The sequence below is a fragment of the Cibotium barometz genome, chromosome 11 (assembly GCF_041138505.1).
Source record: "Cibotium barometz isolate CiBa-2024 chromosome 11, ASM4113850v1, whole genome shotgun sequence".
In the NCBI taxonomy this organism is placed as follows: Eukaryota; Viridiplantae; Streptophyta; class Polypodiopsida; order Cyatheales; family Cibotiaceae; genus Cibotium; species Cibotium barometz.
Genome location: NC_141056.1, coordinates 55,031,428 through 55,057,476, shown reverse-complemented (window position 1 = coordinate 55,057,476; position 26,049 = coordinate 55,031,428). Strand labels below are relative to the sequence as shown.

Sequence of the window (26,049 nt, the reverse complement as noted above, 5' to 3'; positions counted from 1 at the left end):
CCATGATGCTTGAAAATATTAGCAAGAAAAAGCTTTACCATATGATCAGCTTTAATGGTTTTCTTGACGGGCAAGAAGTGAGCTTGCTTGCTAAACCTGTCCACAATAGTCCAAATAGCATCATTCCCATGCTGGGATCTAGGCAAATCCATAATAAAATCCATCGTGATACTTTCCCAAGGTTGCGAGGGAATAGGCAATGGCTGAAGCAAACCTGGAGGCTTTTGCCTATCAAATTTCACCTTTTGGCAAGTAATACATGCACGCACATAAGCCTCAATGTCTTTACGCATGCTTGGCCAAAAGAAATACCTCTGAATCATGCGAGTAGTAGGCATAATACCTCTATGACCAGCATAAGGTGGAGCGTGACATTCGTCCATAACCTTTGGACGCAAATCCTTCACCACACATAGGCAATTATCCTTCATGAGATAACCCTCATTGAGAACATAAGAGGCATGTGAATGACCAGCCATCAAATCAGTCCATATATGGCAAAAATCAGCATCCAAATGATACAGATCTCTCATAGCAGATAGATCTCCATGAGAGGCCACTGAGACTGCAGCAACATAAGGCCTCCTAGATAGTGCATCGGCCACTACATTTTTCTTTCCTGGAGTATGCACAATCTGAAAATGAAACATGGAAAGAAAATTTGCCATTCTCATCTGCTTCTCTGAAAGCTTGGTTTGAGATAGAAAGTATCTCAAGCTTTGATGATCTGTCTTGACTACAAATTCAGCCCCAAGAAGATAATGTTTCCAAATCTTTAAGGCGTGAATTACAGCCAAGAGCTCTTTCTCATAGATATCCATATGAAGCTCAGCATCATGCAAACGACGGCTCTCGTATGCAACTGCATGCCCTTCTTGATTTAGGACAGCTCCTATGCAATCACCACAAGCATCACATTCAACCACGAATGACTTGTGCAAGTCAGGAACAATCAATACTGGACCGCATATGATCGCATGCTTGAGCTGCAAGAAAGCATCCTGTTCCTTTGAAGTCCATTTGAAAGCAATTTTCTTCTTCGTGAGATCATGTAGAGGAGTGGCAATCATAGCAAAATGCCTTATGAAACGCCTGTAGTACGAACATAATCCCAGAAAACTACGTACTTGATGTACGTTTTGCAATTCGGGCCTATTCCGAATAGTCTCTATCTTTGCAGGATCCATTGTAACTCCATCCTTGGATACAATATGTCCCAGATAATGAATCTCTGAAAGGAAAAACTCACTTTTCTTGGCATTGACGAAAAGTTTATGCTTCCGCAACTCTTCGAACACTGTGACCAAATGAGTTCTGTGTTCCTGCTCATTCTTGGAGAAAACCAAGATATCATCAAAGAAGACTCCTGTAAACTTGCGATGGGGTCGGAATATCCTATCCATCATACGATTAAAAGTAGCAGGAGCATTGGTGAGACCAAAAGGCATTACCAAGAATTCATATAATCCGAAGGCTGTCCTGAATGCAGTCTTATGGACATCTTGTGGCACCACTCGGATCTGGTGATAACCACTCTTCAAATCAAGTCTGCTAAAGCAAGTCGAACCATCAAGCTTATCCAAGATATCATCAATACGTGGAATTGGGAATCTGTTCTTGATGGTAAGCTTGTTCAAAGCTCTATAGTCTACACACATACGGAATGATCCGTCCTTCTTTTGAACAAGAAGCACAGGAGAGCAGTAAGGTGAGGAACTGGGCTGAACCAAACCTTTCTCTAAAAGCTCGTTTACCTGCTTCATAATTTCTTCTTGTTGTGCAGCACTTACTCGGTATGCGGGTTTGTTAGGTGGAGAACTACCTGGCACAAGATCTATGCGGTGATCTTCGGGCCTTTGGGGAGGTAATTCACCTGGCAACCAGTCAGCAAAACAGTCGTTGAATGCATTAAGAAAATTCAGCCTATCATTAGACATAGCATCCACATTTTGATGATTTGGCACAAGACTATCACGCACAAAAACCAAGTACGCTGAAAGACTCTTTTTCATTGCTTTATTAATTTGGATGTGTGATACAACTGGGATAGAATCCCCTTCTTTGCCAGCATCAATAAAATGCATGCGGCCTTTATGCACAAAAGAAATCATTTTGGACTTGTAGTCTTTGCGGGGCTCAAGCCTATGATGCCACGGCTTGCCCAACAATACACCACATCCATTCAGTGGAGCAACTAAGAAATGCTCATTATCAAGATAGCCCTGGATATGGATGCGCAACTTCCCTATCAAAGGGGTAACCTGCACCTCTTTACCAATAAATGCAGCTTCGGCTTCAATCTGAGGTCCTATGTTTTCAACCTCAATACCCAATGCAGCTGCCATTTGCATAGAGATGAAATTGTCAGTTGCACAGTCATCAAACATAAAGAGTGCGGGCTGATCCTTGATTTGCCCCCAAGCCTTGCAAACCATACGCTCTTTTGCATCATGACCTGTATTACCTTGCACATCAGGAACTGCATGAACATTTGCTTTGGTGTGCTTGTCCTCGTGCTTTGGTTTACGATCTGGGCATTGTCGAAACATGTGGTCTTTGCTACCACAAGAAAAGCATTTTCCATCCTTAGCGTATTGCTCTCTTTGCTCCGGGGTTAAGCCAAATTTGTTCTTCCTTGGGCCCTGTTCTTTAGATGTGTTATTTTCAGCTTTACCACCCTTGTAAGGCTCCCGGAAGTTCTTTTTAGGTGGCTGTCCACCCTTTTGCTGATTTGGGACAGCCTTGTCCTTCCCCTTGGAACCTCCTTGATCCTGCTTGATCTTGAGCACCAATTGCTCCGTAGCAAGAGCAGAAGCTGAGAGTTGTTGCAACGTATGTTTTGGGTGCAATTCAATACCCGATCTATAAGCTGGTTGCAATCCAGAACGAAACTTCCTCTTTCTTTCATCCTCAGTGATTAGCATGAAGGGAGTCACTTCCAGCAACACTTTCCAGAATTTGTTAACATACTGTTGCACACTCTCATTATCTTTTTGTTCCAGCCTATCCCACTTTTGAGTGAGAGTTTGCTCTGCATTGGGTGGCAAGAACTGAGCATAAAATCTATCTTTGAATTCCTTCCAAGTGGAGATGGGATCCTTGGTGATCTTTTCAGTGATCCACCAATGGGCAGCAATCCCTTTCAAAAACATGCTAGCATGGCGCACCTTCGACTTTTCTGTAAAGTCCTCATCGCTAAAAGCAATGTCGAACTGTGCCACAAACGCTAACACCTTAGAAGCATCATGTTCACCATGAAAGACATCAAATTTGACAGATTTATCACCTGCTTTGAATTCCTTGAGCTTCCTGGCATGAGGCTCATGGTCTTCTCTTTTTCTTTTCCCCTTATCCAACGGGGCAGCCCTGTCTGCATGGGCTCCATGGGCCGTCATAGAAGCTTCATGGGGCACGGTGGCATGTGCTCCACGAACTCGAAATTCAGATGCATGTGACTTACCTGCATATGGCAGTGTCTCTCCATGAGACAACTCAGAAGGCAAAATTTTTCTGGAAGCAGACCTGTCACCATGAGATACATGTCTGGCATGCATTTGACTTTCATGCCCTCCATGAGCACTGGCATACATATATCTGTCAGGCTTAGTGCCTTGGGGAGAAGATGCATGTCGAGAGGTGACAGTCACCTCTTCCTTTTGCATAAAAGATTTCAGCCTTTGGGATGCGGGATCTCCATGCTTCAAACGAGGTGGATTTCTGAATTTCAGCTCTCCGTCATCCCCCTCTTTGATATCACCTTTGCGAAGGAGATAGGCAAGTGCCAACTCCCTTGGTTTCTTGCCCACTTCACGAGCCATTGATTCAAAGGTTACATCAACCATAGCATCATCCTTCCTGGCTTCAATAGCACTTTGCAGATGTGGATCTTCATGCAAGAACTTCAACTCTTGCTCTTGAGCCTGCAAAAGTTTTCTCATATGTTCCATTTCAGCCCTCATAGCTTCAGGCTCTTGTTCAAGCATAACTGTCTTTCCTGGAGACAGTTGACCCTTGGATTCACTATCCATAACCCTTTCAAGGGGCTTGTGCCTACCACGCAGGGCATCAGACCCACGAGAGGCACTAGATGGACCCCTCGAATTTGGCACTTCCAAAGGGTTGCCTTGGCTGTCCATTGTGTTTTACGTTTGCTAAAAGCGGGATGTCCAGTACACAGGTTCGTTTCCCCACTAGGAAGAGGGAAACAACCGTGCTCTGATACCAATGAAACCGATCCCGTCAAGTGGGAAAGACTCTGTTGGACACCCACACGCTTAATAGCACAACTTTAAAACCACAAATTTGAAATGGACAACTTAAAACAACTTGAAATTTAAATGAAATGAAATGAAAAGATGGACACCAGCACTGGGGCCGGAACGGGCCGACCCCCCCCTCAATATATGATATATTTATTGGGAGTATTTAATGAATACAATGCTCCATGGGTTCCAAGAACCAGATAATGTCCATGTACATATGAAAACAGTACCAAACAAGTAGGCTCGAATTTCGATGTAGAAGCTCGAAGCAGAACGACCACTAGTGTGGTCCAATCGCTACGGTCCTGTGCTTTCATTGGACCCCGCGGAGAGCGCCTCACTGGTGTTCCGAGACCACGCACAAACAGGCGCTCTCGTACTAACGCCTGGCTCTCCCGATCTCAGCACCTTTGGACCGAGGTTCGCCAATATAGCTTGGACAACCCGGCACCGAACGGGTGTTGACCGAGCGGGATGAATCCCTTATCAGATTTAAACATAAAATACTTTATTGAAATCTGAAATTCACTTACTTGTAGATGGTTGATAGAAAACCCATACTCGTAGTATGAAGAAGCCTCCCAGGAGAGGTGTTTTCCTCTTGAAGTCGCCCGTGTAGAAGATGGGCAATACTTGCTGGAAGACGGGCACAATACGTGTAGATTGGTAGCCACCAAAGGCAGCACGCTGAGATTCTGCAGGTTCTGCTGCCGCCTATATGAAGTAGAAGCAGCCGCCTGTATGGGAGATGGAAACAGCCACCTGCACTCAGCGCTGGCTGGAGATACAGCTGCCTATAGTAAAGGAGATGAAAAAGGGATATTTTTGTTGGTGAAGACGTGCAGCCTGCAGGAGAGCTCACGCAGAGGAGAGGTGACCCATGATGGTCTCTGTGCTGTTGTAATGGCCTGGCTGCAGTATACAGTTGCCTGTGGGAGCAGCTGCAGCACTTTAGTGTTGCCTGGAAAGGTTAGGCGCAGCAATCTGGAGGTGACAGCCGCCTGTATCAATGCTCAGCCACCTGTAGAGAGGCAGGCGCAGCCAACAGCAGAGGGCACTGCAGCAGTCGTTGTGCAGGGAAGGCAGCCGCCTATTGGAGGAGCACCCGGCTGGAGGATACGTGCAGTCACTTGAGGCGTGTACAGCCACCAGCCACGATGGAAGAGATGGCCGCCTGTGGGTGCAGCAGAGGGTACAGAAAACAGCCGCCTTCAAGAAAACATGCGCTGCTTGTAGAGATGGTAGCCGATTCTCACGTAGGATGAAGCGATTCGTGGTGACGTTTGAAGAGAGAGCCTTTTTTTTTAATAAAATAAAAGTGAAGTTAACTAGGTGATACCCACGTTTGCATGTGGGTGAACTAGTGGGGGTAGGTGACCATGCCCACCCCCACACTCACTTAAAAGTGGGGCTCCCCACCTTGGCCCCTAAGTGGGTGCCCAAAGGGGGTGCCCACTTTTAAATAAGTGTGAACACCTAACCTTATAAAATAAAGGGTTAGAATAAAAAATTAAAAGCTACATGTGCAACATACTTACCACCTGTTCACATGCACTAAAACTCGTCAGAATACAGAGCAGACTTCACGACTCACTGGCAGGCGTCCCCGCTCAGTAAGTAACACGTCAAGCAGGCAAACACACAAATACATGTCATGCGAAAACAGTTTCAAACATGCAAAATATGTGTGCATGTGCAAATAGTAACATGGACATATCTCCCGTTCATGGAACAAGTACAAAATATCTGTCGGCACAAAACTGGCACGACATAAAAACATAAAAACCTGGTCTTCCTATGGAGTGACAGTCCCATAGGTAAGACACAGTTCCAGGCACGAGTTTCCCTATGGTGTGACAGTCCCATAGGCAAAACACGGCACGAATACTGGCTCTTCCATGGCGTGACAGTCCCATGGATCAAACACAGTCCAGGTCATACACGGGTGGCACTGGTCTGGCTCCCGTCCATACGACACCATCCTGCTAACACACGGGTGGCACCAGTCTGGCTCCCGTCCATGTCAGCAAAAATACTGGCCTCTTCACATGAGACACCGGCCTGGCCTCAAGTGAACGAAACGCAAAAACTGGAGATGGACCAAATGGTCGGCCAATTGGTGACACATTAGTCATATAGAGTCTCAGGTGTATTTGTGAGAGCTCTATGGTCAGGAGCCTGGATCTAGTGCAGACGTGCACCTGCTTTATGCAGCCGAGACCGGCAGCAGTCTCGAGGCGTGCGAGGGTAGCTTCGTGGCGGTATGGGACGTCACGAGGTAGAGATTGGTCGGTACGTTCATCTAGTTAGCTCAGCTCGTGGCTCGGTGGGGACAGCCAAGACTTGTGGGCTTGCCCACGGTTGTCAAGGCTGGGAGGTGAGTCAGGCCTGCACCCCCGTCATGTTTGTTTGGTTTGTTTGCAGGTTTCGAGTCTTGTACCAGGAGCGTCCTATGAGGAGATCCTATGGGGATTTGACAGTGGTATCAGAGCAAGCCTCGTGAACGAGCAAGTCGGTAGGTAGAGAAAAAGAGGTCGAAGAAAAGGTATGAGTTCGAGAAGCTTGCTGTTTTTCTGTGCATACTGTTGTTTTTTCAATTTCAGTATGTTGCTTTTGCATTGTGGGAACCCGTGATGAAGGTGTGGTCTTGTATGGGTTGCTTGCTTTGCAAAGAAGAAGGCTAGATGTGTTCTTTCAATTGTATGAACAGTTATGAGAGAGAACAAGTAGAAGCCTGTCGGCTTATGCAAGAGAGAGAGAGAGAGAGAGAGAGAGAGAGAGAGAGAGAGAGAGAGAGAACTAGCGAAGGCTGTTTAAGACTACGTGGCTATGTGACGCTTGAAGGTTGCGTAGCCCACTTGAATGAAGATGCCAGCCGCATGAAATCTGCATCAGTCGTGTGCAGGCGTGCTGGTACATGTAGGTGGTATTGCAGGCAATCGAGACGACAAGCGCCAATAAGCAGGCGGACTCATATGCAGGCAGTCGGGCTGCTATGCGCAGGCAGGCGCATAGACCCCCGACTATAAGCGCAGGCGACCAGGTTGTGCGTAGGCGTCAAATCCTCGCATGTAGGCAAGCGGGTACACGCAGACAGACACGCAGCCGTCGGGTGGCAGAAGGCAACGTTGAGGTTCTTGCATGATTTAACAAAAAGCAAACGTGTGGGGTTTTTTTTAGCTTTAGCTTTCGTTAAAAAAAAAAAACCGACGCCTTGTTTGTCCTTGCTTTCGTTTTTTCGCTAAACCTTAGTAAAAGGGTTTTAAAAACCCAAGTATTGCTTTATAAGTGTTTTTTTCTTTTTTTTAAAAGAAAATAGAATATATATATATATATATATATATATATATATATATATATATATATATATATATATATATATATATGCCAAAAAAAAACACAAAAGCAAAAGCTAAAGCTAGCTTTTGGGAAAGCCTATATATTCCCCTTAAGCGGGCTTCTTGCCACACATCTCTCAAGCTCTCAAGCTCTCAAGTTGTCTAGCACTCTTATTTGTGCAAGATCAATTTTTTCTCTCACCTTGCCCTCTTCAAGATGTCGACCCAAGAATCCGAGTTGGAGCCCTTTCTCAAACGTGGAGACCTGTCGGCTACGGAAGCCATCGATGCCGATCTTTTCGACGATTATGTTTCAAAATCAGATTTCCAAGAGTTTAAAGTTGCTCTCGAAGCTTCTTCCTCGGAACGTCTAGCATAAATCGCCGTGTAGATGCAGGCTTTATAGAACTCCATCTCTTTGTTGACCACTACCCTATCTACTCTTTCGGGTATGGATACCTTGGCATCTGCTTTAGGCCCCAATATTACTCCGGAACAGTTTGGGGGCGAGCAAAAGCAACGTACCAAGGAGATAGTGGACACTTGGTTACATAAGTGGCAAGTCCATTTTGAGTTTCATCCATACGACGATGAAAAAAAGATCCAATCAGCCGTCGCAGGTTTCCTCTTAGGCAAAGCTTTGCTTTGGTGGAAGGAACTCAACCCTAAACCAACGACTTGGGGTTTCGAAGACATCTTCAAGAAAGAATTCCTCAAGAAGGAGGATGACTATGATGTTGTTGCTCGGTTTACTACTTTGACCATGACCTCGCAGAACCTCACTTATGAGGTCTATCTCCAGAAATTTAGGGACTTACAGATGAAAGCTACGAAGATGGATTCCACAACTCTTTTGGGTTTCTTCGTAGCCGGTTTACCCGACTCATATCGTTTACAGGTTAAAAACAACAAATGCAAAACTTTGGACGAGGCCATTCATTCCGCTCGTATCTATGATGATACAATGGGCTTGCATGATCTTCTCTGAGTTTATGGAGAAGTGAATGGCTATAGAATCCACATTCTTTGGAGAAGTGAATGGCCATAGAATCCACATTCTTCTAGACTCTGGCAGCTCACACAACTTTGTTAATTACAAACTTGTGCAGAAATTGGGTCTTGATACAACGCCCAGCGATCATACCTATGAGGTACGCCTACCTGCGGTCGGCAAGTATGGGATCAAAAGGTGGAGACGTTAGCGATCCGGATTCAGGACTACAAAGATACTCTGGAATGCTATATTATGCACCTAGAATATGTAGACTTGTTATTAGGGATTGAGTGGTTTAAGACTCTTCAAGTCCAGATAGATTGGTCTAGTCATATTTTTTCTTTTGAACATAGCAACACCTAGTATAGTATCTTAGGTGATTGTATACATCCCTCTCAGGGATCTCTTGTAAATACAGTTGATTTTGGTAATATAATGGATTCTTCTTTGTATATTGCTTTCCATTGTGTATTGATTCCACTTTCTTCATTTCTCATACCTTCTATGGATGTCAATGAATTAAGTGTATTTGAAAGCAAAGAATTACAGAAGATACTTGATTCGTTTCAAGATGTATTTCCTAAGGAACTGCCATCGGGCTTATTGTTGGGTTTTATGCTGTGTATGCACCCAGAGGAGTGCTAGTGATCATCAGTAGATTACTGGGACACTTTTTACTTCAGTTAGTGGAGGTTTTTTTCCCCAGTTTAGCTCAGTTTCACTTATATGCAGTTTATAAGTGTTTTGGTCCACCCGGCACATTTTATGGCCGGACATGTGAACACTTATCTTTAGGGTCACTATTATGTGGCTATTGTACTTCACTTTTAGCATTAAGCATTATACTGAAGTCGTGTTCTCTCTCTCTGTTGGTTTCCACGCCTGCTTGAAGCTTTTGTAAACCCTAACCCTAACACTTCATTGCCTTCATTTGGTATCAGAGCCTTGAAGGCTTGCCTTGCCCTGCCCGTACACTGCCAGGTTACTATTGCTACTGCCCGTACAACTCCATACGTTTTTGTTGCTGCCCGTACACCTGTGCGCCGCCTGCAAATCGTACAGCTGCCGACTGCACTTGTTCGCCTGCAGCTTGCCGTAACTGTTCGCAGCTGTCAGCATCTGTACTTGGTCGCCTCAACGCTGGACGTCTTGCTCTTGTCAACGCTGGTTGCTGTCGACTGTACTCAGTCGACTGCTGCAGCCCGTATACAGTACCTGGTCGCCTTGCTCAACTCTGTGCAGCTCGACACTGTGCAGCTTTCGTACTTGTCAGAGTCGACCACAGTACCTGCACAGTACCTTCAGTACCTCCACAGAATCTGCCTGCAGCCTCCATCAGTCTTGTGTAGTACAAGTCGACTGTACCTGCACAGTACAGTCAACTGTACTTGCTCTTTGGTGGACTGTACCTGCAGAAGTACCACAAGCTACTCAGTCAATCTGTGGTAAGCATTAAAAATTCTGTTTTTGGGCAATATTATTTTCTCTGTGAAAATATACAGGCACAACAGGCAAACTTTCTAGCAAAGAACTATACATGTTTTTTGCGGGTGCAGCAAATTTGGGCATTTTTGGGGCATTTTGGCATTGTGTACGCCATTTGCTGCTCTACTCAGTCATTGGTGCATTGACCTGCACATTCAGAGGATTGAGAGTGCAGGCATATTTGGGTGAACTGTATTCAGTGGAGTACAGTTATTTTCAGGGTTTCTGCTACTGGGTTTTTTTGATAAACAGGTACAACATTGTGCGTAGGCATAATGGCAAATCAACAGCAAAGTGATGTATTCACGTATTTGTCTAAGGAAGACAAATTGGATGGCACGAACTACTCCTTGTGGAGTTTTATGCTGAAAAATGTGCTTGTGGCAAAAGGTCTTTGGGATTTTGTTAGTGGTGATGAACCACGTCCAGGTCCATTGGCTCCAGAGACTCCTCCCCAAGGGGGTGCTCGTGGACGAGGACAACAGGTACAGGCTCCAGGACAGCCATTGCCTGTTCAAAGAACAAATGCTCAAAAGACATGGGATGCCAGGGATGCACAAGCTTTGTCACTCATTGCATTGTCAGTACAGAGGTCCATTATACCTCATATTCGTTCAGCTGGCTCTTCACAGAATGCATGGGTGACTTTGGAGCAGATGTATGCTGCTCGTAATGAGGCTAGGATCTCATTTTTGAAAAGAGAGCTGGAAAATCAGAAAATGAATGAAGGAGATGATATGTCTAGCCACTTAAACAAGCTGCAGGATTTGAGAGAGCAACTCATCAATGTGGATGAGATTATTCCTGAGACACAGCTTGTGTCCACCATCTTGCACTCTTTGCCAAGATCTTACTTGGCTTTTCATACCTCTTTGAACCTCAGCATGAGGAATGCTGTTGAACCCCTCAAGTATCAGGAACTTGTTGCTCTCTTACTACAAGAGGAGCAAATGAGGAAGAATATGAATATGAACACAAATGCTGAGCAAGCATTTACTACAGGTTAAAAGGGGAAAGGAAAAACTCAGCCAAAGAGTTCAAATCAAAATTCAGGTGATGGTGGTTCTTCTCAGGATACCAAGAAAGGTGATGGACAGCCCAAGAAGAAGGGCAAATGTCATTACTGTAAGAAGCCAGGTCACTACATCACGGAATGTAGGAAGAGGATTGCCAAAGAGAAGGCAAAGGAAGCTGGGATGTCTGTTAATGATGCTTCTAAAGCTCCTCCAGAGACTGCTTCTTTTGTTGAGGACAGGGATTACTGTTTTTATACATGCAGCTATGATGCCTCTTGGTCTTCACAGGCACTCAGTTTGACAGAGCATGCATGTACTTGGTATTTTGATAGTGGTGCCTCAAAGCATATCACATCTCGCAGGGATTTGTTTAGTCATGTTGGCTCTGTCCCTGTTGGCAAAACTGTTCAGTGTGCCAACAATGCTTCATATCCAGTTCGTGGCATTGGGGAGATTCAGCTCACAGCCATTGATGGCTCCATTCTCCGCCTTACAGATGCCTTATATGTACCAAGGATAAAGAAGAATTTGTTGTCCATTTCTTCTTTAGCACATTGTGGTATGCAAGTCCACTTTGATGATGATAAATGCATGGTCAGAGACAAAGCTAATCCCTTGACCTTGATGCTTACTGGTACATTATGTCATGGACTTTATCAGTTGGATGCATTTCAGCCAGTGGATTAGTCTGCTTATAATGCATTCACTCTTACTCCAGCGATGGTTGATAAGGAGTTATGGCATGCTCGCATGGGGCATGTAAATTTTGGTAGTCTTATGCTTATGCAGCGACATAACATGTTTACAGATCTACCTCTCATGGAGAAGCCTCCAGATCACATTTGTGAAGGATGTATTTTGGGAAAAATGCATAGGTTTTCCTTCCTACGTGATCAGGCTCTAAGAGCAACTGCAAAGTTGCAACTTATACACAGTGATCTTTGTGGTCCCATGCAGACGAAGTCATTAGGTGGTTGCTTCTATTTTGCAACATTTATTGATGACTTCTCTCGTATATGCTGGGTCTATCCTTTGACACAGAAATCACAGGTATATGATGCATTTTTGGCCTTTGTAGCACTTGCTGAGACAGAGTCAGGATGCAAGGTCAAGACTCTCCGTTCTGACCGAGGGGGGGAATATATGTCACATATGCTAAATTCCTTTCTTGGGAGTAGAGGTATAAAACATCAGTATACTACTCCTTACACTCCACAGCAGAATGGGGTTGCAGAAAGGAAGAATCGGTCACTCATGGAGATGGCCAGATGTATGCTAAAGGCAAAAAGGCTACCACATATCTTTTGGGTGGAAGCAGTCATGTGTGCTTGTCATATTTTGAATCGATGTCCCACAAAGGCATTGGTTTCTCCTTTTGAGGCTTGGCATGGCCGCAAGCCTTCTGTATCGCATTTTCGTATCTTTGGGTGTCTTGCATATGCACACATACCCAAAGAGTTGAGGAGGAAGCTGGATGATAAAGCCACAAAATGCATTTTTGTTGGGTATAGCCGTGAGAGCAAGGGCTACAGGTTATATGACCCACTATCCAGGAAGATATTCACTAGTCGGGATGTGATTTTTGATGAAAAATCAGAAATATCCATGGCTGGTTATGAGGCAAATCAGGCTGAAAATGATGTGTTTGAAGGTCGACTACCTATGGAATTTCATTCCACAGTTGGTGATCCAACTAATGAGGGTACAGGACAGCCAGCAAATGATGTAGGTGGTGCAGAAATTCAGCAGCAAAATGAGCCAGAAGCTGAACCAAATATGGGGCAGCAGGCACCACAGGTCAGACACATACCTAGATGGTATTTGAGGACATTACAGGACAGCCATTTAGAGGGTCCTCTTGCTGGTCGTACTCGTAGGGAGACAAGGACCAATGAGCATGCACACATCATGGATTTGAATCTGGTTATGGTAGCCAGTTTACAGGATGGTGATGAGCCTGATTCATTTGTGGATGCACGAGATAATGTGCATTGGAACAAAGCCATGCAGGATGAGCTTGATTCTATTAAAAGGAATCAAACATGGGATTTGGTTGATCTGCCCAAAGGCAAGAAAGCAATTGGTACTAAATGGGTCTATAAGTTGAAAAGACATGCAGATGGATCCATTGACAGGTACAAAGCCCGTCTAGTTGCAAAGGGCTATGCACAGAAGAAGGGCATTGATTATGAGGAGACATTTGCTCCTACATCCCGTATGTCGACACTTAGGTGTGTCATTGCATTGGCTGCACATCGTGGTTGGGTTGTTCACCAGTTGGACATAAAGACTGCATTCCTACATGGGGACCTCGAGGAGGAAGTTTATGTATTTCATTCCATGGGTTTTGCAGAACATGGTCATGAGGGGAAGGGATGCAGGCTGAAAAAGGCCTTGTATGGTTTGAAACAAGCTCCACGAGCTTGGTATGCAAAAATAGATGCTTTTCTACTCACTCAGGGATTTGTGAACAGTCCATCAGAAGCCACTCTGTATGTAAAGAAAGAAGAGACAGATCTGCAGGTCATCAGTCTTTATGTGGATGATCTCTTGCTCATGGGATCAAATGATGACAAAATTGCAGCTTTTAAAGAGATACTGCAACAGACATTTGACATGTCTGACTTGGGGCTTGTACATTACTATTTGGGCATACAGTTTGTGCAGGATAACAGAGGCATTGGGTTGTTGCAATCACGTTATGTTGCTAAACTTCTGGAGAAGTTTAAATTTCAGGATTGCAAGTCTATTAGTACTCCTATGGAGCCTGGGATGAAACTGTCACTACAAGATGACAGTATTTCCTTTGATGCCACTACATATGCTCAGGGTGTTGGGTGCCTTATTTACTTGTGTAATACAAGGCCAGATATTCAGTATGCAGTCTCTCAGTTGAGCAGATTTATGCACAGCCCGCGGTTGTCACATTGGCAAGCTGTGAAGCGTGTATTCCGTTATTTGCAGGGTACCTTGTCTCTTGGATTGCTTTATCCTGAGGGGGGTGACATGCAGTTATACACTTACAGTGATTCAGATTGGGCTGGTGATTTTGATACCAGACATTCCACTAGTGGAAATTGTTTCTTTCTTGGCTCTTCATGCATTTCTTGGCTAAGCAAGAAACAGACCACAGTGGCCACTTCGTCTTGTGAGGCAGAGTACAGAGCAGCCTACACTACTACTGTTGGGTGTGTTTGGCTGCGTCGTCTCATGACTGATATGGATATTTCAGTGGAGGAGCCTACACCTATCTATACTGATAGTCAGAGTGCCATTGCTGTGGCCAGGAATCCTGTGTTTCATGCTCGCACGAAACACATTGAGATTCACTATCATTTTGTTCGGGAGAGACTCCAGGCAGGAGATATCAGTCTGATCTACTGTCCTACAGATCAGAATGTGGCAGACATCTTCACCAAGGCATTACCACGTCCGAAATTTGAAGCATTCCGCAGTGCTTTGAATTTGTTTCCTTTTGGTGGATGATGTACAGTGATCACATATCACTCCAGGGGGGTTTGTTGGGTTTTATGCTGTGTATGCACCCAGAGGAGTGCTAGTGATCATCAGTAGATTACTGGGGCACTTTTTACTTCAGTTAGTGGAGGTTTTTTCCCCCAGTTTAGCTCAGTTTCACTTATATGCAGTTTATAAGTGTTTTGGTCCACCCGGCACATTTTATGGCCGGACATGTGAACACTTATCTTTAGGGTCACTATTATGTGGCTATTGTACTTCACTTTTAGCATTAAGCATTACACTGAAGTCGTGTTCTCTCTCTCTCTTGGTTTCCACGCCTGCTTGAAGCTTCTGTGGAGAAGCAAGCTAGGTAAAGCTAGGTTTCTGGGTATCCCTAGATTCAGAAGAGAACTGTCCAGAGTAAACCCTAACCCTAACACTTCATTGCCTTTAGGAGTGCTAGTGATCATCAATAGATTACTGGGGCACTTTTTACTTCAGTTAGTGGAGGTTTTTTCCCCCAGTTTAGCTCAGTTTCACTTATATGCAGTTTATAAGTGTTTTGGTCCACCCGGCACATTTTATGGCCGGACATGTGAACACTTATCTTTAGGGTCACTATTATGTGGCTATTGTACTTCACTTTTAGCATTAAGCATTATACTGAAGTCGTGTTCTCTCTCTCTCTTGGTTTCCACGCCTGCTTGAAGCTTCTGTAAACCCTAACCCTAACACTTCATTGCCTTCACTTACCACCTGAAAGGGCAGTAGATCATCGTATTGACCTGATCCCTGGTGCTCACCCTGTTAGTATTCCACTTTACAGGATGAGCCAAGCTGAGGAAGATGAGTTGGCCAAACAACTCGAAGATAATTTGAGGATGGGCCAGATCCGTCTAAGTAAATCACCTTGGGGTTCACCTGTGTTGCTTAGGAGAAAGAAGGACAACACCTGGAGAATGTGTATAGATTACAAGAGATTGAACAAGCTGACAATTAAGAACCGTTATCCTCTCCCTAGGTCAGATGACCTGATTGATCGGTTAGCAGGAGCGAAATATTTCACGAAGATAGATTTACGTACTGGCCATCACCAGATACATATTCATGAAAGGCATGTCGAAAGAACCGTCTTTCGGACTAGGTATGGTTATTACGAGTTTCTCGTATTATCTTTTGGGTTAACCAATGTTCCAGTCACTTTTCATCAGATGATGAACGATCTATTTCGTGAACATTTGGGAAATTTTGTGGTTGTGTTCTTGGATGATATTTTGATATATAGTCGTACTCTTGAGGATCACGTTAGACACCTCACGATTGTCTTAACTATTTAAAGACAGAATCGACTATATGCTAAATTAAGTAAATGTGAGTTTTTCATGACAGACATCATTTACTTTGGACACAAGATCACTAGAGATGGATTGAGCATTGACTATGACCGAGTTCAAATGGTTCTGGCCTAGCCTATACCGCGAACAGTGAAACAACTTCGTTCTTTTCTTGGTTTTGTTGTTTTTCTTCGGAAATCTGTGCGGGAGTACTCTCAGCTCACACTACCGATGACTGACTTGTTGAAAGGTCGTGGACGTAAGTCAAATCAGCCTATCACTTGATGAGACGGGATTCCAACCTGCTCTTGGATGACTGTCATCATCCCAATCCTGTCCCGAAGTCCCTCTGTCATCATCCATCCCTGGCACCCCTTTTTCTCTGAACATCCGGCCTGTTCTCCAAACCACTCTGTCTCTGACGAAGATCTATGCATCGGTTTTTCTCGAGTCCACAATCCATTCCTGCCCTGACTCTGAACACCGTCTTGGTCTTCATTCCTGGAACTGAGTCTGGCACTCTCACATCACCCTTGGAGGATAAACCTCCCTTGGGACCGTTGCCTGAGAACCTATCTGGCTCACGGAACTGCCATCCCCTCTGGCACTGTGGAACACCACCAACAAACCTCCTGGGAGTTCTTCCCGATCTGTGTTCCTTGCCTTGGGCTTTGAATCCGTGTACTTTCCTGTACCTTGGACCTGTACACCATCATCTGGGATTGAATCAGTGTTTAGCTTTGCTCAGCCTGATGCTCTGATACCAATGTAACATGCGAAAGCTCTGGGAGTCTTCTTTCAGCCCTAAACACTCTTGGAAACTATCTGATGCAAAACGCAGATATAGAGAGAGAGTAGAGAGAGAGAGATGTGCTGGAAAATTCAGTATATTCATATGGTACAAAAAGGTACCCCTACTACAGCCATAGGCTGCCTTACATAAAAGGTGGTGAACACCCAAAATCCTGCCCTAAACTAGGATCCTACTGATCCACTCCATAAGGGAATGAATGATTACAACAAGGAGCACTTGGGCCTATTTATAGGTCCTTTGGACCATAGGAGTGCTGGCCGATTGGTCATAAATGCTTTTTTTGATGATGCGCCTGCAGCCCCTCCAACTTGGTTCAGCCGCCTCCACCTCTGGTACAGCCGACTCCCTTTTGGTACAGCCGACAGGCTTTTCCTCTTGCTCTCCAAGCCTTGCACCAGTCTACACTGCCAATAGCTCTCTGTGCTCCATTTTCTAATTCTAACTGGTTCATACTCTTTATCTGGCTACCTCTTTTGGATTTAGCCCTGAAAATGTCCATGGCATCTATGATGCACATGACAGGATACAAGATCACTAGAGATGGATTGAGCATTGACTATGACCGAGTTCAGATGGTTCTGGCCTGGCCTGGCCTATACCGCGAACAGTGAAACAACTTCGTTCTTTTCTTGGTTTTGTTGTTTTTCTTCGGAAATCTGTGCGGGAGTACTCTCAGCTCACACTACCGATGACTGACTTGTAGAAAGGTCGTGGGCTCTCAGCTCACACTACCGATGAACTGACTTGTAGAAAGGTCGTGGACGTAAGTCAAATCAGCCTATCACTTGGAATAATGATCTGGATATGGCCTTCAGATTTTTGAAAGATAAAGTCAAGGAAGCACCTATCTTAGCATTACCCGATCCTAGTCGGCCTTATGTTCTTGAAACTGATGCCAGTGACTATGCCATCGGGGTTGCTTTATTTAAAGATGGTAGATTTGTTGCTTTTGAAAGTAAAAAGCTAGACGACACTCAATCTCGTTGGCCAACCCTTGAGAAGGAGCTTTATGCGGTGATTCACGCTCTCAAGGTTTGGAGACATTATTTATATGGCTCCAAGTTTGTCATATTGACTGATCATCAGTCAATCAAGTATGTGCGTGATGCGGATGATTTGAGAGGAAGGAAAGCTCGATGGGTTGAATTAATGCAAGATTTGATTTTGAGATTCGTTATAGAAAAGGGTCCATGAATAGTGTTGCAGATGCGCTTAGTCGAATTAGAGAGGTGAATACTTTGTCGTTCACTGAGATTTCTACTGACTTATTTCAATCATTGAGAGGGGTTTGCAGGACTAATAGTTATTTTGGTCCATTTTGGCAGAAGATCCAAGACGGGAGCTCATTGATTGACCAAGACTCGATGATTGAGCAGCCTACCATTTAGGTTGCAGGAGGCCAGTGGATGATTCGGAATGGTTTACTATTCCGTAATGACAAAATTTGTGTACCATAGATCTCAGACATTAGGTCCAAGATTCTTAAGGAGTGTCACGACGTCTCTTCTATTGGACACCTTGGGGTACACAGGACATTATCGTTAGTGAAACACACTTTTTACTGGCCAAAGATGAAAGGGTATGTAGAAGATTATGTTCTCAAGTGTCTAGTTTGTCAAGCAAATAAAGCTGAACGCTTTAGACAGGCTGGGTTATTGCATCCTTTGCAAATCCCAGGTAATAAATGGGAAAGTATTTCCATGGATTTTATTACCGGATTGCCAAGAACACATCAAGGCTACGGATTCTATTTGGGTTGTGGTAGATCGCTTGACAAAAATGGCTAGATTTTTACCGACCCGGAAGATCATTACAGCTACGCAATTAGCAAGGCAGTTTATCGAGCAATTGTTTAGACTGTATGGGTTAATGCAGGACATAGTTTGTGATAAGGACTCTAAGTTTACGAGTGATTTTTGGAGACTTGTTTTTGAGATTGGAAACAACTTTAAATTTGAGTTCCTCACATCATCCTCAATCTGATGGCCAGACTAAAAGAGTGAATCAGATTTTGGAGAATATGCGTCGAGCATATGTATCCAAAAGACAGAGTTCACGGGAGGATTATCTTTCTATGTTAGAATTTGCATATAACAGTACTAAGCATACGAGTACAGGTTTTAGTCCTTTCATGCTTATGTATGGTTTTCAACCTAGATCACCTGTTACAGTGGGATTCTCAGGACTTCACCATGATGCAGCACATAATTTTTTGCAAGATATGCAAGAAATGTTACAAGTTGGAAGGAATCTATTAGAAGTGCTCAAGACCGAGATAGATTTTATTCTAGTAGACATCGTTCACCCAGAGAGTTCTTTGAAGGCACGATGGTGTATTTGCGAGTTCCGAAAGATTCCAAGACTTTACGGAGAGGTCGATCTCCGAAAATATCCCCTAGATACTGTGGACCATTTCGTATTACACGACGGATTGGTTCAGTTGCATATGAATTGGATTTGCCTTCTCATGTGAAAGTTTCCTGTATTTCATGTCAGTAGACTTAAGGAAGTACTGGGTGGAACAGACCAGTTAGTTACTCCTCAAGAAATCATAGATATCGAGGACATGACATTTGTTCCACACGAACTTGAAAAGATTATTGGATTTCGTGAAAGCAGATTGCGTAATACGCTTATCACGGAATACAAGATCAAGTGGAAGGATCGTGTTGAGGAGGACGTTACATGGGAGACATTGACTACTCTTGAGAGAGATTATCCTAGCTTTTTAGTGAGCTCAGGAGTGAGCTCTTAGAGGAAGGCGAGTATGTCATCTTCACAGTGTGTATCTACCGTGTGCTACACGCACACAAGACTAGCTTCGAGATTGGGGAAGCTTGGAGCTAGGCAGGCTGATTGACGAGTTGAGTTAAGGATAGACTAACGGGCGGGCACCCAAATATGGACGGGCGGGCGTCCAAGTGTGGACGCTCGATGACCGGCCAAGAGTCTATAAAAGGGTGGTCAAGGTTAGTCATTAGTCATATAGAGTCTCACGTGTCTTTGTGAGAGCTCTATGGTCAGGAGCCTGGATCTAGTGCAGACGTGTACCTGCTTTATGCAGCCGAGGCCGGCAGCAGTCTCGAGGCCCGCGAGGGTAGCTTCGTGGCGGTATGGGACGTCACGAGGTAGAGATTGGTCGGTACGTTCATCTAGTTAGCTCAGCTCGTGGCTCGGTGGGGACAGCCAAGACTTGTGGGCTTGCCCACGGCTGTCAAGGTTGGGAGGTGAGTTAGGCCTGCACCCCCGTCATGTTTGTTTGGTTTGTTTGCAGGTTTCGAGTCTTGTACCAGGAGCATTCTACGAGGAGATCCTATGGGGATTTGACACGCAATGGCACCCCTTGCGGTATTTCTTTACTTGAGAACAAAATTTGAGTACAAAGTATACAACTTGTAGAATCCTCTACCAATAGGATCCCTCGAAGCTTTCACCCAGGACTTCCAAAAATGAACTCTCGTTATCACAGCAAAGCATTCCATAAAGAAGGCACACCTGTACGACACCTCCATGCTTGAAAAGGGCTTCTCCATCGCTACCATGGATCCCTCAAACCCTTTCCTAGACAGCAATAGGGCTATACCAAACCATATGTCCTTCCCTATAGTCACAGTTTGCATGTAACCTCGAGAAAACTAGAACCTGTTCATATGAATCCAGCGACATGCTTTCCACATGAAACCAAAGACTTGTATCCGATAAACCAAAGACCTGTATCCCATAGCCATAGGCCTGTTTCCTCGATACCAAAGTCCTGTTTCCTCTTGAAAATCCAATGTCCTGTTTCCATGATAAATATACCATCAAAACACGGTTGCTAAAACCTAGAGAGAGAAAGATAGAGGACGTGTCAAGCCATCCCCGAATACACATAAGTCCAAGACGAAGAGTAACAACACATCTCTTCCAAGAACATCATCCAATGCATCTTAACTTGTTCCTATGTTTCTTCCCAATCTCTTCAATAGGGCGTGCACCCCATGGTTTAAAAATAGTAGTATGGTCGTACAACAACAGCAGGAGCATCAACAGTAGCCCTGCTCGCCCGTACAACCCATACGAAGCCACCACGACAGTAGCCGAGATCAACAATGCCGCCTCCAATAACCCATACGCACGTACGAGCGCCCACTGATATACATACATACATGCGAGCGTGCACCCACATGAGAGAGAGTGAACTTGCAGCCGGGAGCAACACGGAGGTGCGCACAACAGTAGCCAACATGAGCGCTTCCTATCCTGCAGTCGCCAGCCTACCCCTGCTGTCCCGTGTAGCCACACAGTCCTGCCTGCTTGATTGCAAGAGAGAGAGAGAGAGAGAGAAAAGGAGCGAGCGCTGTCCAGTCCATGTGGCAGTGCCGGGAGAGAACCTGCAGCCGCCGGCTTGTCCATAAGCATGTGCGCCTCCTCGACTTGCAGCCCAGTCCATGCACAGCACGTAGCACCTGGATTCGACTCCTACAGCCAGCCGAGAGAAGCGCCACACGCCACTCCATGCGATGACTCACAGGACGACCTGCTCAAAGGTGATGCGCCCGCATATACCACCACCCGGCACTCGTCAATGACCACCCGGCGACCTGCTCTCGAATCCGCCACCCTTGGCCCTTTATAAAGATGTGATTCCGCTTTCTCAAAAACGCCAAAAGCAACTTAGCAAAAACGCATGCCTCAATAATAATAATATTTTTAAGCCTTCAAAGGTTAGTAAACCTTATAAACTTAAAATCTCTTTTGTCCCCTTTCACACTTGGGCTGGCCACACATATGGGTTTCCTTTTCATATCCAAACTGCTGCCTGTTCACAGTGACCATCCCGTGCCCGTGCCCACCTGCTTGTTGTCTAGAGGGAAAAACATAGGGTCGTAACAGTTTTTGTAGAGAATGAGCCTATGTTGTCGGCCCTAATCTGGAAAGAGACCAAAGACGTCAGGTGTGAATGCAGTTAACACAAAATGCAAATTAGTGCAAGTCATCACAACTAACACAAAGCTAGAAGACTAAGCAAAAAAATTAATGCAAAGTTTGCTGACTAGGGCTACTTTATCCATAATCAAGACCCCTCCCTTCCCATTCAGTCTACACAACTTCTGAGAGAGAGAGAGAGAGAGAGAGAGAGAGAGAGAAGGTTAGGTTGAGAGGATCAAGTTATCCATAATCATTTGCTTTCCTCTCGTCCTATCCTCTATGTATATTCAGTTTTGTGTTTTAGAGTAGTTCAAAGCATCATGCTTTTGTCAGTGCTATTCTAACACTTGCCAAATGGCTGGGATCCAAGCGCTCTCATCCTAGGAACTTTGAAGATCATGGTGTTGCAAATACCGCTTAATCATCTAGGACTCAATGAACTCTTTCCAAGGCCTTGGTTGCGATGAGCCATCAAATAGTCTGCATGCTACCAAGAGAACTACAAGTTTCAACCAAGAACAACAGGAGGAAGTAGAGAGACCTTGATCCTTGTGCCAATGCGCAGACGGACAAGTGGAGTTTATTTAAATGCTAAGGTTAGAACCCTGTACTTGCACATTGGCAGGGCAGCATGTTACCACTTGGGCTGGCACAAACTTGCCTGCCTTTGAGAGCATTTAATGCTCTGATGCATTACATGCTAACAAATGATGTTTCAAACTCTGGTTGATCATAATGCAAAATTTCACTGCCCAAGGGCCAAGTGGTCTACGTATATTAGGTTAAAGGGAAAATTTGAAGGTCATGCTGAGTTTAAATTTCTTTTTTTTGTGTGCTGCATTCCATTTGGCGTAGGGAGGAGTTGATGACAATGAAGAGCCTAGAGCAGCGGCTCTAAGAGAGCTCCGAGAAGAAACCGGTGTCACATCAGCAGAGATAGTTGGAGAGGTATGGAAAGCCATACAGAGAGGTGATGCTGGAAGTATTATAATGTTACCTCATAGCATATGGTTGTACTCTGTTCCCATTTTTTGATCCCTTGTTTTAATAGCTATATTGCTGAAGACGCCTTATTTTTGAAGTATTTCAAAAGTTTTGAATTGCGTATGCAGGTGGAAGAGTGGTTGACGTACGATTTTCCTCCAGATGTGAAGGCAAAGATAACACAGTTATGGGGCAAAGAATGGATTGGCCAAGCACAGAAATGGTGGGTTTTACTTCATTTAAAGTTTTATGCCTTCCATTGATCAATCAAGAGCTCTCCTTGCTTTGATTATTCAAAGAAACATGGTCATGACTCATGAGAGATATTAGCAGGTGTATTGCACAAGAAAATTGAAAGCTATATTTATGAAGACTTCGTGAATGGTGTGTCTAGTCATGGTAAGCCATGTCAAGTTAGCTTCAAAGAATCCTTCTGTTAGGTCCTCTCTTACAGCTGCATCTTGATCATTGCTCATACAGTAAGCCATGACAAGTTATGTGTCAAAGTATCCCTCTGTTAGGCCTTTCTAGTGTTCATGCCCTGCTCTGAGAGGGGCTGTCACAAGAAGTGAACATGAGCAACCATACTTACACTGATAGATTAGGAGAGAAGACACGTTTGTGATGGATGCAAAAGTGTAGCCTATTGCCTCTTGGGCTTTAGCGCAGCAGTAGCGCCCATGTCTCTTTAACAGGAGGTATTGGGTTTGAATCTATACTAGTGAGCATCTAAAATTCAGTACCATCTCGCAATTTTTTGAAAAATGTAGCCAATTGGACGTTGAGTCCCAAGTTCATGGCTTCAAGACTGGCAATAGAAGCAAACATTAAAGCAGGTGGCACTCAAACAAAAGGCAAAAAAGGCCTATTTTTTCTGTAGGAGCGAAGGATGAAGAACCGAGCCATGCAAGTTAAGGAGTGCAGGTGTAACTGCCAGATGATGAAATATCCATAAGGTGTGAATGGTATCCCAAGGTTGGGTGGATATCATTATAGCATTAACATCTGTGTCTAGAAGAATTTTTTAAATGCTCAGCTTGGACTCTGGAGGCCACATACAAAAACGAGCTTTAAGCACATCGTCAAGGGTGCTTGCTTAGTGTTTGTTCTTACAAAAGTTGTCAAGTTTTTTGTGTGATCCTAGTGCCAATTCCATACACATGGGAGAATATTTGAAGATGTGAATCGTGGGAGTTTGAGACAGAAGGCCTAGAGACGTGACTCTATAGGGGTGAGGCAAAAGGCCTAAAGACGTGAGCCCAGAGATGTGAGCCTAGCCCCCCCAAAAAAAGGGGGGTTTAAAAAAGTTTTAGCCGGTATTGCGTGTAACACAAAGTAGAAAGTTGTCTCTGACCATTAAGCCCCTGATTTCCAATCGGGAGGACATGGACCTTCTTGTAAAAAGGGGTTCACATGTTGATGTGTACCATGAAGGTTGGCAGGGTGGTCTCACCACACCCACACATTGGACGTCATGGGCGCTCTTAACGTACTTTTGGGAGTTTCTCAGGTTCTTGTTCAAGTTCGCCGGTGATGAGAGTGAGATAAACCTGGATGCGGATGGGATCGAAAGAGCTGAGTTCTCAGAGTGGAAGTGGGCTTCAACAGATGAAGTACTTGAGAGGGTAACACTCTTCTTACCATTTGCATGGGCCAAACATAATTATTGAAGTGTGCTGGCCATGTTTGTGCTCTAAAACAAAAATGCTGGGTTGGAAATCAGGCTGTCGAATTCAAAAGACCCGTCTATGAAAAGGTGTTCAGCTCGTTCAATTTGATACTTGAATTGGAAAGCGATACAAGGGGCTCTTCAACTCAAGTAGATGCTGCTTCTTAGTACTGATCAATCCAAAACCAAATTTCTTCCCCCCCCCCCCCCTCCCCCCTCCCCTAAAAAAAAAAACCCCAAAAAAAACTTGGCATTGAAGCAATTCTTCACTTGCGATTGTGATTTATTTCCAAACCTCACAATGGTAGAGCCAAAATTTCATGTAAATTCTCAAATTTTTGCACCCTTTTTTTTTCTTTGAGATGCTTTTTTTTTTTTTTGGGGGGGGGGGGGACTTTGAGATGCTTTAATTTTTTAGGGTTCTACTAAATGAGAGAGACAGTGAGTTTTTTTCTACGGTGGGCCAGTTCCCATGCAAGAAGCTGGTTTTTGGCATGGTTGGCAACTGGCTTGGAGTCCAATTTGGCTATTTGATATATATATATATATTTGTCTTTGAGTTCCAAAACTTTTTTATTGTTTCTATTTTACTTTTATGCAAATATATCTATGAGGTGAACTTTGAATATGTGGTTCTTTTGATCATGTAGCTGTAAGAACTCTCATGGTAGTGAAGGCATTAGAAATCAAGAGAAAAGATCACAGTGGCTTACTTCCTACTAACGTAGGCATAACACAATCTTGACCAAAGTGAGAATGGTGACTCTCTCTCTCTCTCTCTCTCTCTCTCTCTCTCTCCGATATTGAGTTGTGAATTTGTTTTAGGTGTGGCATCATAACTTTAGTAGATGATTAGTAGGGCATTTCTTGTAAATTTTTTGAGGTTCTTATTTTGCTTCCCTTAGATTTGGCTTAAGACCTTCATGGTCTTCATTTTGTGTATTTGGTCTCATAGGCCATTTTGGCCTTTCATCTCTCTCTCTCTCCTCCTCCTTTGATATCATTATCACCTCTCCTACCTTTAAGGCTTTAGGGTTCTTACAAATTTTAGCTCTCTCTCTCTCTCTCTCTCTCTCTCTCTCTCTCTCTCACACACACACACACACACACACACACACACACACATTTTTTGACACATTTTAATATGTATGCCTCTCGAGGTTTTTGATTTGGAATTTTTTGCTTTCATAGTAATTTTAGCCATGGTTTTTGTCATGTCTTTTCTTTCCTTGGTTTTTGTAGTTGTTTGGTTTTTGCCCTTCTCTCTCAAACACACATGCTCGGTGGTAATTTGCTACTAATAGTTGACTTTATCTTTAGCTTTCAAAAATATAGTGATGGGCTTCTACTTAATATTTGATCGATTGTTTTGGGATGCAATCTAGCAAGTTGGGGCACATGTGCATGTCTAAATTTTATTTCGAGTACATGGATTGATAGAATCAATGAAAACTATGTGAGCATATGATTGGACTACAAATAGAATTCCTTGACTAGAATGGGACCATTATTATTGGATTGATTTAGCCTATATAACTCTATGCTAGGCTTTGATTACACACTTCTACACTTTCAAAGACTGTGATTAGGCTAACCATCTAGCTTAGCATGTTTATTTTGTTTAAACCATGAGATTTCTCATCATCTATGAGCAACCATGATGCCAACAATTGGTATCAGAGCCACAACTCAGGACCTTGCATTAACTCTTCATTAGTGCTAATTACTATTACTAGTGATTAAATCCATTTTTAGTTTGTTTGGGTTAACTCTTCATTAGTGC

The 26,049-nt window shown here is 44.1% G+C and overlaps 1 protein-coding gene across 2 annotated transcripts in view; it reads left to right on the top strand.

Moving 5' to 3' along the window:
* Window positions 1–24,593, top strand: part of LOC147634344 (nudix hydrolase 25-like) — a 32,826-nt gene extending 8,233 nt beyond the window's left edge. Inside the window, exons 3-6 of one of the 2 annotated variants that reach the window (XM_086805488.1) lie at window positions 22,469–22,623; window positions 22,707–22,820; window positions 24,108–24,222; window positions 24,321–24,593. In XM_086805488.1, the coding sequence (XP_086661614.1) occupies window positions 22,469–22,623; window positions 22,707–22,820; window positions 24,108–24,222; window positions 24,321–24,434 (498 nt within the window). In that variant the 3' untranslated portion in view covers window positions 24,435–24,593. The remainder of the gene's footprint in view (window positions 1–22,468; window positions 22,624–22,706; window positions 22,821–24,107; window positions 24,223–24,320) is intronic. The other variant, XM_086805489.1, reaches the window with a different exon arrangement.
* Window positions 24,594–26,049: the final 1,456 nt, after the last annotated feature.